The sequence below is a fragment of the Rhineura floridana genome, chromosome 8, assembly GCF_030035675.1.
Source record: "Rhineura floridana isolate rRhiFlo1 chromosome 8, rRhiFlo1.hap2, whole genome shotgun sequence".
Taxonomy (NCBI): domain Eukaryota; kingdom Metazoa; phylum Chordata; class Lepidosauria; order Squamata; family Rhineuridae; genus Rhineura; species Rhineura floridana.
In genome coordinates, this window is record NC_084487.1 from 89,448,073 (window position 1) to 89,464,561 (window position 16,489).

At 42.7% G+C, this 16,489-nt stretch overlaps 1 protein-coding gene across 3 annotated transcripts in view; it reads left to right on the forward strand.

The window, feature by feature from the left end:
* Positions 1-15,079, forward strand: part of CAV1 (caveolin 1) — a 41,507-nt gene extending 26,428 nt beyond the window's left edge. For 2 of the 3 annotated variants that reach the window (XM_061640051.1, XM_061640052.1), the window contains exon 3: positions 9,711-15,079. In XM_061640051.1, coding sequence (XP_061496035.1) covers positions 9,711-10,052 — 342 coding nt within the window. In that variant the 3' untranslated portion in view covers positions 10,053-15,079. Of the gene's footprint in view, positions 1-4,245; positions 4,403-9,710 lie in introns of all 3 variants that reach the window. The other variant, XM_061640053.1, reaches the window with a different exon arrangement.
* The last annotated feature ends 1,410 nt before the right edge of the window (positions 15,080-16,489 follow it).

A 16,489-nucleotide genomic window follows, 5' to 3' on the forward strand; every position in this document is an offset into this window, starting at 1 on the left:
GCAAATGATGAGCAGTGCAATCCTATACATTTAACCCCAGAATAAGACCCATTGGGTTCAGAGGCTTAATCCCAGGTAAGTGGGTATAGGATTGGAGCTTTTTTTAAAAAACAAACAAACTCCCCCACCCACTCAGTACCCAGGGAGGCTGTTAATCTTTTCCCCATCCACTTCCAACTAGGGTAGGGCTCTTGCACTTGTTATAGTTGTGTAGAAGAGGGAATTTCAGCAGGCATAGCTTACATAGCAATCTTGATAGCAATATCTAGGCCCTAACAGCTAAGGAAGATAGCAATGTGGTTAGGAGGCAGGAAGCCCCGGGCGTGAAAAGAAATCTTCCTACTTTAGGATTTTACTACACAACTCCTAGTAAGATTCATTCCTTAATTACACTGAAAAGGCACCAACCCTGCACATTTTGCAAAGATACCTAAATCCCTACACCGTGAGAACTACAACCAAAGTCAGCAGGGAGCTACTGAGTGTACTTGTTCAAGACTTTCCAGTATCTTATGCAAAAATGACTTAATCAAAATATTTTTCTCTTCATTATAACTTTCCATTTGACTTTGCACTAAATGGGCCTCTCCTTCAAGCAGGCCTTCTACAAAAAGGCAGCCTTTTCATAAACTTCCACAGCTTGCTGATAAATAAATCTCTTTTCCAAGTTTCAGAGGCTTTTATTTAGGCTGCATCCTAAACACGTTTATATAGGAGCAAATCCTATTAAGATTGGAAGGCCAAGTTTAGGATTATGCTGCATATTTACTCATTTTTAAAAACAACAACAACAACAATCATTTAAGAAGCAGATCCAAATGAAAAGCTAGCTTTAATATTTCTTATAGCAAACACAAACAAAAGCTATTACGGAAGTGACAACCAAATTCAATGGCAGGAAACAAAGTGGCGCTAAAATCAGGAAACGGGCTGCAGATGAAGAAGAGATGCTGATACTGTTTAAAATCCTTGACCCCAACCAAGGTTGGTTGGTTGTTTTTTACAGAATTTATTGGCCTTGATCAATTCAGAAATGGAGAAGAATTTCATTTTTTCCACATTTTCAAGCGAGCTGGCATAATTCACACTCTCCAAGCTAACACATGGATGGAAACATATTCTTCAGATTTCACACTTCTCTAAATTTTGTGATACAGCTCTTGGTTTTAAAATGCATCGAAAAGTAATGAATTTAAATAGGAATTTTTGTATGGACTTTTTTAAAAGCACAAAAAAAAACCCCCACAGGTTAATGGAGACTAGGAATGAAACTGACTTATGAACAAGCACATGTAATAGAGCATTTCAAATGAGTCATGATCACTTCATGACATGTCCTGGAGGCTGTAGAATCAACAGATTCTCTTGTACACATGTACTATTAAGAAGAAAGTGTCTGCTTATCTCTGTGCATGACCTGTACACAACTTGAATAAGTTTTTAATAGATTTCTGGTAAATCTGTCGGAACCCAAAAATTAAAAAATGTAAATGTACTGCCTTCAAGTCGATTCCAACTTATGGTGACCCTATGAATAGGGTTTTCATGGTAAGCGGTATTCAGAGAGGGTTTACCATTGCCTTCCTCTGAGTCTGAGAGGCAGTGACTGGCCCAAGGTTACCCAGTGAGCTTCATGGCTGTGTGGGGATTCGAACCCTGGTCTCCCAGGTCATAGTCCAGCACCTTAACCACTACACCACACTGGCTCTCACCCAAAAATTAGTAAGCAAAAACAAATCCCATTTCTGTGGGATGGTAATTAGAGTATCAGACTAGGATTGGAGAGGGCCTGGCTCATGTCCCCACTCAGCCATAAATCTCAAGTCCCTGAGAGTCACTATTTCTCAACCTAGCCCGCTTCACAGGGTTGTTGTGGATAAAAGGGAGGGGAAGAATTATCCTGAGGTCCTGGGAGGCAGGGATAAAAAATATAATAAATAAACAATAAGTTTTCTAGAAAACAAAGTGATCAAGCAGGAATACAGTTGCAAGATGGTCCTAACAGAATTTGCTTAATTTTTTGGTGCATGATTCTTTCAGTGTAATGTCCTAGTGACATAAAGCATAGGCATTACTAAGTATGTAAAGAACTTTGAGCACAGGCCCATGGCACAAATATACATAAAATTTGCATACACTGATTTATGTATCGATGCCTCTTGGTAAACTAAAATAGGTGATTGGGGTCTCACCAGCTCTGCGCTCTGCCATGTGCCCAGTCACCCTGGAAGCAAAGTAAACAAACAAAAGTTTTTTAAAAGGGGAAGGCAAGAGGCAGGAGATCTTGATGGAGCACAAAAGACCAGGGTTCCTCTTCCCAGGCCTCCCTCTAACAAATCTTCTAGACATGAACCAAATGCAGTTGTGAGTTTCCCCTCAAGATCTATGGGGGATTCTGAGCCACTTGGTAAGTGGTGATAAGCTGCAGGCATGTTTTTACTGTATATAAAAGAACATGGACCACATCTGCACTATACTTAAAGCACTATGATACCACTTAAACCGTCATTGCTTCACCCAAAGATTCCTGGGAACTGTAGTTTGTTACAGTTATTGAGAGTAGTTAGGAAAACCTTATTCTTCTCACAGAGTTAAAGTTCCCAGACTGATTTCACAATCAATCCCTCTTCCCAGGGAACTCTGGGAATTGTAGCTCTGTGAGGGGAATAGGGGTCTTCTATCAACTCTCAGCACCCTTTACAAACTATAATTCCCAGGAGTCTTTAGGGGAAGCCATGACTATGAAAGTGGTATCATAGTGCTCTCCCTCCGCCATAGTGTGGCTATGATGTATTTAATCTTTCTGTACCTAGGAGTACAAGACACTAATACTCCTTTGTACTACACTCCTGGTCTTTGTCCAATCCAGCTGTTTAGATTGCAATGCCCTTTTCTGTCTTGTGTTTAGATGATGCAAAGAACTGTATTGGATCATTGTCTGCAGTTTACCAGCACTTACTCGAATCCCCACACAGCCATGAAGCTCACTGGGTGACCTTGGGCCAGTCACTGCCTCTCAGCCTCAGAGGAAGGCAATGGTAAACCCTCTCTGAATACCACTTACCATGAAAGCCCTATTCATAGGGTCGCCATAAGTCGGGATTGACTTGAAGGCAGGCCATATCATATATTTTAAATGACTCATAGTCCCCCAAAGGCAATGACCCACCATGTGCATTAGAGATTTGATGGCAGGTTCATCAGGCTTTCATTAGAATGACCATCATGTAATGACATCATGATGCACAATATGGGGGTGAGGGGAGGGCTTGACTAACTGTCTTGGCCTTGCACCTCCAGATGAGTTATGATGTCATGATGATAGCATAAAATGCTTTGAAAACATACCTAAGGGCCTTCAGCTGACATTAGATGAGGCTTTTTGCAGGACCTCATCCCAGCGCCTAGATATGATGATCAACATTTATTAAGGTCAGCACAAGGGCATAGAATGATTCTTAACCCACAGTAGCCTTTCATAGGTCCTCAACCCTTAGAATATGTCATCATAGTAACTAAATTTATTGTACGCAAAAGCAGCAGATGCAGTGTACAAACTGAAAGCTTGCTACTGGCACTAGCTCTCCCCACCCTCCTTTCTCACATAGACATTATACTTGAGAAGCTGCCTAACAGCACCATGATGCCTCCATTTGCTAGATTTGTTGCTGCTACATATCAGCAATAATTACATTTTTCAAGTACCTTTTGATTGTACATGTATATTTCACACCTTCAAGAGTGCCCATTGCTAAGATCACCCAAGTTTATGGTGTCTTTCTGACTATTAATGATGTAGTAAATGGAGTTTTTAGAGTGCAAGTTTAAAGCTTTTGGTTTTTCAATCAGTTAATGGACTTTTTAAACAGGTTGATTAAATATTATGGTGTCTAGATACAGGAGATATTTGGAGGAGATTTAATGAAGATCTGTTTTTTTCTCAATAATAATAGAATGTATTTACCACCTTTCATATAAAGATTCACAAAAAATAGCAAAATAACAATAAAACCAATTATAAATGTAGTGTAATTAAAATGCATAGTTAAAACAACTGCATTAAAACATTCATCATTAAAATATTCAATAAAGCCGTCCATTAAAGCAGCATAACAGTTGAAAACAGTTAAAACAACAATCAAAGCGTGAGATTCAAGTCAGGAAATCAGGGAAATGCTTGTCTAACCAGGAGTGTCTTGAAGAGCTAGCAGAAGGCCAGCACTGATGGGGTCTTCCATATTACAGGAGGAAGAGCATTCAACAACATTGGTACCACCAGTGAAAAAGCCCACCTCTATGTTACCACAAGCCTATAATCATCAAGCCATGGCAAAACTAACTGGGTTCTGTTTGTTGAACTTTATGCCTGTACTGGGCAGTGGAGGAGAAGATGGCCTTTCAGGTAACGTGGTCCAGAGTTGTTCAGGGCTTTTTATATGTTTGTTGACAAAACCTATATTGAAAACAATGCCAAAATCAAGAGATGTATGCCTAGTTTTTGGCTGGGTCTAGCTATGCAGACCACTGACTGGTGGATTGGGGAAGAAATCATGCAAAGATCCTCATCCAACTGTACATTGTACATTTTGTACACTGTACTCTAGTTTAATTGGGCCATATGAATGTTAGTAGCATATTTGTACAGCATATTTTCATCATGTGGTATACTCATCACATGCATCTGCAGCAGGAAACTGCACCTGCATACACACCATACATTTAAAGTGCATTATTTCCCCCCACAAAATCCTGGGAACTGTAGAATACCCCTCACAGCTATAGCTGCCAGCATCCTTAACAAGCTACAGTTCCCAGGATTCTTTGGGGAAAATAATATCTTTTAAATGTATGGTTACAGCTTACATTTGGCGTTGGCTCCCTCATGTAAGTACACACAACTCATGCATGTATGATTAAACTGAGCTTTGGACAGTTCTCACTGAATTTGCACAAACAAGTTCAAATACTAATGGCATGCAGTGATGCATTGTTGGCAAGCAATTCCCAGCTCTGGAATGCCCTTCCTCTTGACATTCTCCTAAGAAAATAGGGCCCTTTTATTTTGGGCAAATATTTTGTGGTGGAGGATAAATATGGGTATATTTTAGTTCTATGTTTTGCTGCATTTGGCTAACACTATCTAAATCCACTAATGCATGAATGTTTTCCATTACCTCAACTGGTTTGTTCAGAGTTGAGAGTTTCTTGGGGAAAGGGATTGATTGTTAAACCACTTTGGAAATTGTAACTCTGAGGGAAATAAGGGTCTTTTAACAACTCTCAGCACTCTTAACATACTACAGTTCCCAAGATGTTTTTGGGGAAGCCATGACTGTTTAAAATGGTATTATACTGCTTTCAGTGTATAGTGTAGATGAGGCTCAGGTGGTTTGTTTGATTCCCTCCTGCCCTTGTGGATAGTGTGGTGGTGTTATTTTTTTATGCCAGTACCCTAAACAGCATTTTGAGGCGATTCAACATTTTCTGGTTGTCCATTTAAAGCTAAGTCATGTCAAGCACATCAAGAAATGACTACTTTTACTTGTAAAGTAACCCATGTGGATTCTGTGTTCACTTGTACCTTTTCAGTTAATCAATGTGTTTTATGAGCCCGTGAGTGTCATGAAAGTATTCATCAATGCATATATACATCAGTCTATAAGTATAAACTATTTGGCACTAGTAAACTGCCAGTGGAAATTAGTCATTGAAATATATTTTCCTTTTGAGGTTTATCAAGGATTTAGGATTATTCTTTTGAGCTGAGCAATATGTTCTCCATGTTAAAAGTTTAAAAGTCTCCAAAATATAATTTCTAATATAATATCTTCCTAAGCCATCATGCAGTGACACATGGAGGCAGGGCACGGCAGAAGGGCAGCAAAAGAGGTGAGAGCATGAGGGAAGCAAGGATGGCTGGCAGGGGGGTGGATGAGTGCGCAGGGTGGCTAGGTTTAGGGTGAGTGAGGCAAGTGGGCTGGCATGGAAGAAGCAGGCAAGCGGCCAGTGGGTCAACTGGCAGCAGCAGCAGTCTGGGTGGGATGCAGGTAAATGTCCTAGGTGGGGAGGTGGCCTAGGTGGCTGTGCTGCACGGTACCGTTTCTTGAGGGGGAAGCGGCAATGTGAGTAGCAACAGGGGCAGCAGCACAGCGCAGGAACAGGTGAGAAGCATTAGCAGACCCAATGCGGCTAGTGCATGCCTAGAGGCACTGGGGGGAATTGTGAGGGGGTTGGCGAGGGGGGTTGGCGAGGGGAATGGGGTGTCTAGGAGGCATTTGCGAATGTGTTTCAGAGTCTGTGTGTGCATGCATGTGTTTGGGGCTGCCTGGTGTGTGTGTGTTTGGGGAGGAGGGTTGGTGAACAAATCAAGCAGGGGGCAGATCCCCGCTAGTAATTTCTATGTTCTTTATCACTGATCATATTGAACTTGGATGGAAGTAGACTATGGATGGGGAAGTTCAGGCCCAGGGACCACATGTGGCCCTCCAGGCCAATCAATATGGCCCTCAGGATTATCCCCCTTCCTCAGATCACACATCCTGTCCTTAGTCCACACCCCTCACCAGCTCTGCTCCATGCCCTCCTTGAGTGCATTGGTTGGATTTTATCCTTGAACCTATAATACCTCTTATGTGCCTAGATGGAAAACAAAGATGTGTGTTTAGAAATTTGGGTATGGTTGGAATGTAGCCTGCTGTACAAAGGTAAGAATGCTTCTGTCACTTCACCCATTTTTTCCCTCTAGCTGCACCTACTTTTGGCTCAGGCCCCGCCCACCACTGCCATGAAATGATCATGAAGAATCATCTGGTATGAGGGAAATAGTCATGAGAACCCACGGTTACTGCCACTATTTTTTTTTAAAAAAAACCCATATCTTTACATCCATTATTCTTTTAACACTCAGGAAGATATGACAAAAATGCTTACAGAAATACAGATAAATCCATTTTATCATATAAACCAGCACGGGGCATGATATTTCAGTTACGTTTCCAAACACTGGGGTAAATACTTGGGTAAAGTAACAAATCTAAGGATAGTCTTTTGTATGGAATAGGATGAGTTCTTTCTAAAGCACTTTTCTTTAAAATGAGATCTGTGATGTCATTCCAGAAAATTCATGATTAATGAGACTTTGAGATTTCTCATACTAATCTTTGACTTATGCTCTGTTATCCTCAACAAGAGGTCTTGTGGTGTGACCAGCATACATCTTTGAACGTGGACACATAATCACATGTGCAACTTAAGTTAAACTGCAAGTAGTGAAAAATTTCAAAACATATTTTTTTGTTACCAACACGATGAAAAAAACTTTAATTTTCCAAACTTTGTGGAATATATACCCACGGTCAGTGTACCATGGATTCCTGATTCTGCACCTCTGAGGGATGGTTCCCATAATAGCATGGCAGAAGAATCCTGTATATGTGATGGGTCTGTGGGTCTGTATGTAAGCCCTCTACCGTGCACTCACTCATAATATCTCACATTGCATATTACATTGTATGTCTTGTCAGAGGAACAGTTCATTGTATGGGGGTGGGTGAGAACCATGCAGACCGAATACCCTAGTGCATGTATGGCATTTCCAGCTTGTGGTTGTATAGCATAGACTGTATGATGCCAAAATCCAGTCTTTTTTTAAAAAAAAATAGTATAGCATAATTTCAGTATACCGTATGTCGATGGCAGGAACTGTTGACCTGGCTGCAAAGTGCCCTGCATATAAATGGGACACACTGGGAAGACTCATCAGTTCCCACAAATTGGACCCCCAAACTGCAGGTTCCTGGGACACTGCACACTTTCTAGAGGGTTCTCTCGAGAATACTAATTTTTGCTGGGCAGGGGAAGGTGAGGGGCTTGAACAGAAAGGGAGCAGAAAAGCTTCAGCGTCCTTTCTGGGTCTACGGAGAGTTCATTGGATCCGAGCCCTCATGTTTTCTTTTTCCTGACATGCTTCCATTATTTGGTTATTTTGGCTGCATGAAATATCCTGTGTTGTGGATTATATCAAATACAACCTAGTGTGACGTGTGGATGAGCTATTTTGTCTTAACATGTTTCTGTGAATTTTCTTATAGAAAGAAATGTTATGACAAACGTCTTGAATATTTTGGCATTTCACCATAAAACTATGAAATATGTACTTCCTTTGAAAAAAGGACTCAGCCCCCACCCCCCCAAAAAACAAAGGATGGGTAGTTCTTCTTAGTGGCCAAACAACATGTAACTTGCAAGCAAGCTGTCTCCCTCAGATTGAAAAAGCCGGAACATAAGGCATTTCATGGGACAACATGCTAGAACTTCTATGGTAATAGAAATTACCCACCAGATGTACATATACTCTGAACACTTATATTTACATGACACGCCGCTAGTTATTTAGATTAAATCCAATACAGAAGGGGTGAGGAATCTCAGGTCCAAGGGCCAAAGGTGGCTGTCAAGGCTTCTGTATCTGACCCAGGCCACATCCCTCACTGGCCTTCCTCTGTGCTCTCCTTGAGTGCTTTTTCCTGGCTGGAATGTGACCTTGAATTGTGATAATGTCTCTTGCTTGCCTGAATGGAGGGTGGGGGAGATGAGTGTGTAGAAACCTCTGACTTTTGCGGGGGGAGGGGGATGTAGCCTACTATACAATGGTAAGAGCTACATCAGTTGCTCTGCCTGCCTTGTGTTTCTGGTCCCACTCACCATGGGCATGTGCCCCCTGGAAAGTTGCCCATGAGGGAATGTAGCCATCCAGCTGAAAAAACAGTGAAAACACTCTCTTCTGCAGAGGCTGGCCATAAAACCATGACACGTGTTCTTTAAAAATAAAATAGAAAGCGTAGTCACAGTACAGTGGCGGCTGGTGCCCATTGGGACTGGTAGGGCGGAAGGCAAGGAGGCCAGCAGTAGGCAGAGCCAGAGGCAAGGGCAGGCAAAGTCAACTCGTTCTAGTTTTGCCCCCACCTTCTTCCCTGCTGAGTTCTACAATGGCAAAACTGAGACTCGGGAGGAAGAATCAGACAGGCAGGGCCACCCTCAGGACTAGTTGTAAGAAAGCAAATAGGCTTAGAGCAATCAAGACTGAAGTGGGGGGGCAGTGCCCCATTTGCCCCAGTGGAGCAACCGCCACTGTCAAAATGGTTGTTTGGTACAGAATTATAAAATGCAGCACTTGGTACAAACAGCAGAAATTGCTTGAATTATGGTTTATTTGTGACTCGGAGTGCAGCAGCTGAAAAAGCAGGTGAGCTTTCTGCATCCCCTCCCCCCGCTTAAATATGCAAGACAAGACAGCAAGCCCCACAGATGCTACTGTGGACCTCCCAATTCTTTTCTACTGCTATTACCGCAACTCCATCTCCTCCTTCTGTTTTCAAACACAAGCATTGCATTGATGTAGGTTACTCTGGATATCAAGTTGTGTGGCTGTTACCTCTCACACTTCAAAGTACCCAAGTCCCAGGCTATGGTCTGAAGGTAACTCCCTGCTGAAGCTAAGCAGGGCCAGGTCTGATCAGTGCCTGGATGGGAGACTGCGTGGGTTTCTATCATGGAAAGACAGGCTGGGTATAAATGTAATAAATAAATAAAGTGAAATAAGTGCTGTATGGGGTTTGTTTGTTTTTTCCAGGTTTGATGGCATGAAAATGTGTATGCTTGATTGCTGGTTTTGGATTTCTTTCTGACCTTATGTCACCTTTTGTCTGCAGATTGATTTTGAAGATGTGATTGCCGAACCCGAGGGAACCCACAGTTTCGATGGGATCTGGAAGGCCAGCTTTACCACTTTCACAGTGACAAAATACTGGTTTTATCGCTTACTGTCTGCAATCTTTGGCATTCCCATGGCTCTCATCTGGGGCATTTACTTTGCCATTCTGTCCTTCCTCCACATTTGGGCAGTGGTGCCTTGCATCAGGAGCTACTTGATTGAGATCCAGTGCATTGGCAGAGTTTATTCAATCTGCATTCACACTTTTTGTGATCCGCTCTACGAGGCTATTGGCAAAATATTCAGCTCCATCAGAGCAACAGTACGGAAAGAAGTGTAATTGACGTTTTGAGGAGCCTGAAGAAAGGGTCTTCTCCCCATCCCCATTTTTAGCGCCAGTCCCGAGGCTGTCAACAGTGAATAGAGTGACCGGCACACAACAGCATCAGCTAATGAAGCAACCAACCTGAATGCAGCAAAGAATCATTGCCCAGATTTCCTTACTGCTTAATCTCTCCTGGATTAATATTCCCTCTTTTCAGGAGGGAAGCTGATCTGCAATTTTTTTAAAAAGCCAAGTTTTGATTCGTGTTCTCCCGTTCCTAGCTACCAATTGTTCTGCTGACCCTTTGATGAACCGACTCTCGTTCTGCTGACCCTTTCTGTTCATTTGTTGCAAGTTAAATTCACGACGATATAAAAAAGAACTGAAGCATTGCTTTCCAGCGCTATAAAGCTGCACTTCATTTTACTGTGAGCACACACACACACACACAAAGGGTCTAAAGCTATTGCAGCATAATGAATGTGACAAGTTGGCAGATTTTAAATGAAATGGTTCTTCTTTTCAGATATATTGTCAGCCAACTGTAGTGCCTTACTGTAGTGGGCCATATCTAAATACTACACGCAGATAAATCTAAGTAAATAATTAATATATATATGGTCAAAAGAAGAGAGAAGAGAAACCAAATGCCTTTAGAAGGAGAGTATCATCAGCTCGGGCAACTTGCCCACAAAAAGCTACAGCTGTTGCTTCATTTTGTTTTGTGGTCTCTCCTGAAAGATTTCTGGTAGATCTGGTATGTCACCAGAAGGAGTACATAAGGAGCCACCTGTGCCTTTGCATATTGAATCATTCATCAAATCCAATATCATGAACTCCTGATCGGTGGCTTTTGCATGTGGCACTAGATCACCTGCAGAGATCTGCCCCTTCTGCCCAAGGCCCCCTTCACTGGAGATGTTCGGGAAAGAGCATGGCGCCTCACAGAAACTCCCCACATATGTTTCATCACCGAGGTATAACTCTGACAGATTTCAGCAGACAACATCAAAATCCAATCCAGAAATATATTGGGGATTTATTTTCTGTAACTACGGTGTACATGTAAAAGTGCTTCCATCAAAAAATGTCCAGTGGTGCTATCCGTATTGGATGATAATTTGTCCCAAATCTAATATTAAATGAATGCTATAGTACCCGTGGTTTGTTTTGTTTATGTGAAGGGCCAGCTTTAAAATCCCCTTGTCAGCCAAGGTCAGCACGTTGCTGGTACATTCACGCTTTGCATACTTTTCACACTAATCTACCACAAGAGTGGCTTTAGCAGTACTACATTGCGGTTCACTTTTTTCCCCCTCCTAAGCTGAGCTATTCATATCAATCAGGAAGGCTTCATGGAATTATTTTGTGTGAAATTGTCAGTGACTGAAACATTCAGAAATAAAGCCTTTGCAACATGCTGTGACCAGATTGGAGATTTTACCCTCACTGTACATGTAACTGTGGTGAGGGAATATTTTCTTTGGTTTTTCCTGAATCTGTTGTTTCTTCTTTCAAAAAAATAGCTGTGAGGTAGAGTTAGCTGGGATAAACATGTATCCAAACTGAGGAATTTCAAGGCCTGAGCTTCCTTTTATTGGGGGGTCAATCCCAATGAAGGGTTTGTCTGGAACCTTAGCACAAAACCTGTAGTAGTTTCCAGATACATTAGTGATAATACTTTGCATAGTTCTTTATACAACATGACTGCTTCAGCTTTTTTTTTCTTTAAAGCACACTTACCAGTGCAATCCTAAACATGTTTACTTAGATGTATGCCCCATTAAGTTCATTGGACCAATGCTGGTCCAAGACATTCAGCTGCATGAAGTGGAGCCCAAATTTGCCCCCGCTCCTACTGCTAGTTGGGCCAAGACTTGCTGGAGAGACCAGTTTCTGCCTTCACCTATTCAAGTCATTTGTGTCATCTGAAGCAGGTTGCCTTATTCCCTCCACAGATTTACAGCCTTGGCACGCAGTCCAGCTCATATTTATTCTGGGCTGAGGGCAGCTGGATATGGTGGAGCCCCGGCTGAACTGGCAGGGTGCCGGCTCAGCCAGGCTCTGCCAGCAGAAGCCCCTCACCCCAGCTCAGCCCCGGTAGGGCCAAGACTCTGCCAGCTCAGCTGGGGGCCTGCCAGGGAAGCCCAGCCCAGTGGAAGGGGTGCTGGAAGAAGCTGGTGGAAAGTCTGAAGAAGGGGTGTTCCAGGACCATGTTGGAGAAGGGACCAAGGGGAGGAATTGCACAACATCCAGCTCCCATTTGGAGCTCTCTTAAGGGTCCTGATGCAGGCCAAAGTTATGCAGAGAGAAAGGTCAGTCTAAGAAAATAGTTACAATGCAAGTTTATGGAGAATGCTTATTCTACGGTAGGGGTATTCATGAGAACCGGATTTTACTTTCTGGTCCCGGTACACAGCTCCCAATGGAGCATGTGTTCAGCCAGCCCAGAGGCTCCCGAATGGCAGTTGGATGCTGTGGACCTTTCCACTGGCTCTTCCACAAGCTTCTCATGAGTTGGATTGCTCTGTTAGTCTACCAGCAGTATCCAGTTTGTAACTTATAGGCAACGTTTGCTACTAGGGCTTACTGGAGACCAATCTCATTTATAAAAGTAATTTCCTGTCATTTTCACAGGGTGATACATAAATTGCCATGGCAACTGAGGTCAAGACAGCCCAGGCTACAGCTACAGTGCTGTGAAAAAGTATTTGCCCCATCTGATTTTCTGCATTGTTGCATATTTTTGGCACTGAATGTTACTAGATCTTGAACCAAAACCTAATATTAGAGAAAAGAGAAGCTGAGTGAACAAACACACAATTTTGATATTTATTTTATTTATTTATTAAAGAAAGTTAGGCAGCACCCAATGCCCCTGTGTGAAAAAACAATTGCCTTCCTATTAACTCAACCCAATGAAAGGGATTATTAGGGCCAGGTGTTTGAATACCTTGGTAAAAAATCAGGCCTGATTGGGGCCAGCTCTGCCCTGCCCAATAGAAATCTAACTAACTTTCAGATTGAAGTTGCCAGCACACAGGTTCCAAAGCCACATCATGCCATGTTCAAAAGAAATTCCAGAACTCCTCCGGAAAATCATTGTTGATGCATATCAGTCTGGAAAGGGTTACAAAGCCATTTCTAAGGCTCTGAGGCTCCACCGAACCAGAGCCATATTGACCAAATGGAGAACATTTGGGACAGCAGGAGTGGCCGTCCTGCCAAAATCCCTCCAAGAGCAAGGCATAAAATCATCCAGGAAGTTACAAAGGACCCCAGAACAACATTCAGGGATCCGTACGCCTCTCTTGCCTCAGCCAAGGTCAGCGTTCATGACTCCACCATCAGAAAGACACTGTGCAAACATGGGATTCATGGCAGAGTAGCAAGGCAGAAGCCACTGCTCACTACAAAGAACATGAACGCTCATCTAGAGTTTGCCAAAAAGCACCAGGATGATCCTCAAGAGTTCTGGAACAATGTTGTATGGAAAGATGAGTCAACGATGGAACTGTTTGGGCAACATGGGCCCCGTTATGTCTGGTGAAAACCAAACACTGCATTCCACATGAAGAACCTCATACCAACAGTCAAGCATGGTGGTGGCAGAGTCATGGTTTGGGGATGCTTTGCTGCATCAAGACCTGGATGACTTGCCATCATTGAAGGAACCATGAATTCTGCTTTGTCTCAGAGAATTCTACAGGTGAATGTCAGGCTATCTGTGCATCAGCTGAAGATGATGCACAGCTGGGTCATGCAGCAAGACGATCCAACACACATCAGTCTACATCAGAATGGTTGAGGAACAAGAAATGTAAAGTTTTGGAATGGCCTAGTCAAAGTCCAGACCTAAACCCCATTGAAATGTTGTGGCAAGAACTGAAAGGCACAGTTCATGCTCGAAAACACACAAATGTCACTGAGTTAAAGCAGTTCTGCATGGAGGAGTGGGCCAAAATTCCACCACAGCACTGTGAAAGACTGATCAGGAACTACAGGAAGCGTTTGGTTGCAGTCATTGCTGCTAAAGGTGGTGTAACCAGGTTTTAAGTCTAAGGGGGCAATTACTTTTTCACACGGGCATTGGGTGTTTTTTAATTTTCTTAAATAAATGAACTAGTATCAAAAGTTTGTGTTTGTTCACTCAGGTTCCCTTTTCTCTAATATTGGGCTTTGGTTCAAGTTCTGACAACATTCAGTGCCAAAAATATGCAACAACGCAGAAAAACAGATGGGGCAAATACTTTTTCACGCCATTGTAATTATACTGATCATTCAGATGCTATGTAGACTAGACTATAGAGCAGGGATAGCCAACATGGTGCCCTCCAGATATTGCTGGATTCCAGCTCTCATCAGCCAACTTGAACGTGGTTGCTAGGATGCTGTATGAAAGCGCCTGAAGTCTGTAACTAGAAGCATTTTGCTCGGCCGAAGGTTGTATTTGGTTTCCACAGAAATCATGTCAAGTTGGCATTGACAGAGAAAAGTTGGAAGTTGCCCAGAAAATACACTTTACTCAGGGTGCAAGTCACTGCTGAAGCCAATGACACAATTTCCATTGAATTTTCAGTAATACTAAGCAGTGCCTTCAGTGTTGTTGTAATACGCCTATCAAGATATGGGGGGGGGGTGTTCCTTGTTTTTGGCACATAAAATACAAACCTTATAGCTAGCTATATATATATATTTCTCCTTGCATTTAAAACAAACACTGGTCTGGCTATAGTTTTACATTTTTACTATGTACATAAGTGAGAGTGTACTATTAGATATATATATTTGCAGTACTGCAGCACACCTTTGGTGATAATATAAACAAGATCTATTTTGTCATTATGTAAGGAAAATCACTTTGAAATCTATTGCATAAACTTTGTATCCAGAAAGAGCTCCCAAATACAAATAAATTGCTGATCCAAGATATTTACATAGCTATTGTATGCTTACGCGGTATAACTGACACTTTTTTTTTTATTCTGCATGTTCGACAACCAAGGCTACAGTCTACACAATAAAAGCCATTTTAATAGAAACTCTTGCCGGAATAGTTATTTTCTTAAAATATCCAGTTGCAAACACAGGTTTAACAACTATGTAAAGGGAAGGCTAATCCATTGAAGCCTCCATACAGTGGTTCTATCAAGCCTTGCCCTATCACTGACAGCAAGTGATTTAAACACTGAGGGCAGTCATGTGTTTTTTCCATACAATTTCCCCTGGGAATGACAGGACTTCATCGTGCTCTGTCACTCCCAGGGGAAATTGCTCTGTGTTCGTTCAAGGCACATGCTGGCAAGAAGCTCCATGCTGCTCAGGCTGTGGGTGGCTAGATAGATACACAATTTCAGAAGGTTTAAAGAGTGGTATGGGGGGAGGAAATGCAGGCAATGTGCAACCTTTGGGCCACCACATCAGATGTTTTAAAATGTATCTTTATAATGTGTACTTCTGGGTGGATTAAGGGTTCCCCCCCCCAAAAAAAACCCTTCAAACAGGACAGGATGGACTTAGTCCTAGCCCATCTGAGAACTAGGACCAACTGGATTTCAATGGAGTGCATTGGAGTAATCCAGTCTTTAAGTTATCAATGTGAGGAACATTGTGGTTGAGCGATCTTCCTTCTCTCCTGTAACTGCTGTGGCCTGTGGAGGTGTCTGTGCCAGTATTACAATAGCTTCCACAGCATCCTGTTCAAGGTAAGCTGGAGAGTTCCTCCTCAGTTGCATGTGAAAACAGAGAGAGAGAGAGAAAGCCCTTGCTACAGATCCATTTGTGAAGCTGAACTTGCATTAGACCAGTCCCTGAAATACAGTGCGAAGGCTGACAGTGGCTCTGCTCGGCATCCACAAAAGCTCCTGCCCAAGTCTCCCGATGGATGTACAAAAGTAGCAACACCGTCGGTGAAAGCGATGGAACACGGCTATTTTTCATTTCCCCCTCCTCCCTTGTTTTCCTTAGCATCTGGTCTGATGAAACTTCTGGAGAACTCAAAAGGTTGTTCATACCATTCACTTGCCTCACATCTGGCTCAGGCCCACAGGAGCTCATCATTTTTTTTCTTTTCTTTGTGCTGCTCTCTTCCATCACCTTCTCCACCCTGAAGAGAAGGGCCTTCCTCAGAGTGATGCATTCTGGGTGAAGTGGCCGGGAGACTGCTTGCCCTGTTGCTTTGCCAATTTTCTTTAAATTTAGGTAAATGTAAAGTTAAAGTAACTCTCAATTTTTGTCTATGTTTAAACAAAACTAGCTGCTGCAACCAAGCAGCAGCACAGGTGATCTCCCAGCTGCCTCACCCAGTGTTCAGAGGAAGGACCTTCTCCTCGTTGGCCTTTTCTCAGAGTGTGGCAGGGGGCAGGGGGCAGGGGGCAGGGGAGAGCTGACTGTCATTGCCACCACAGCAAAAAGAAAAGAAAATTGGGAGCCGCCAGCATGCGGTGGAGCGG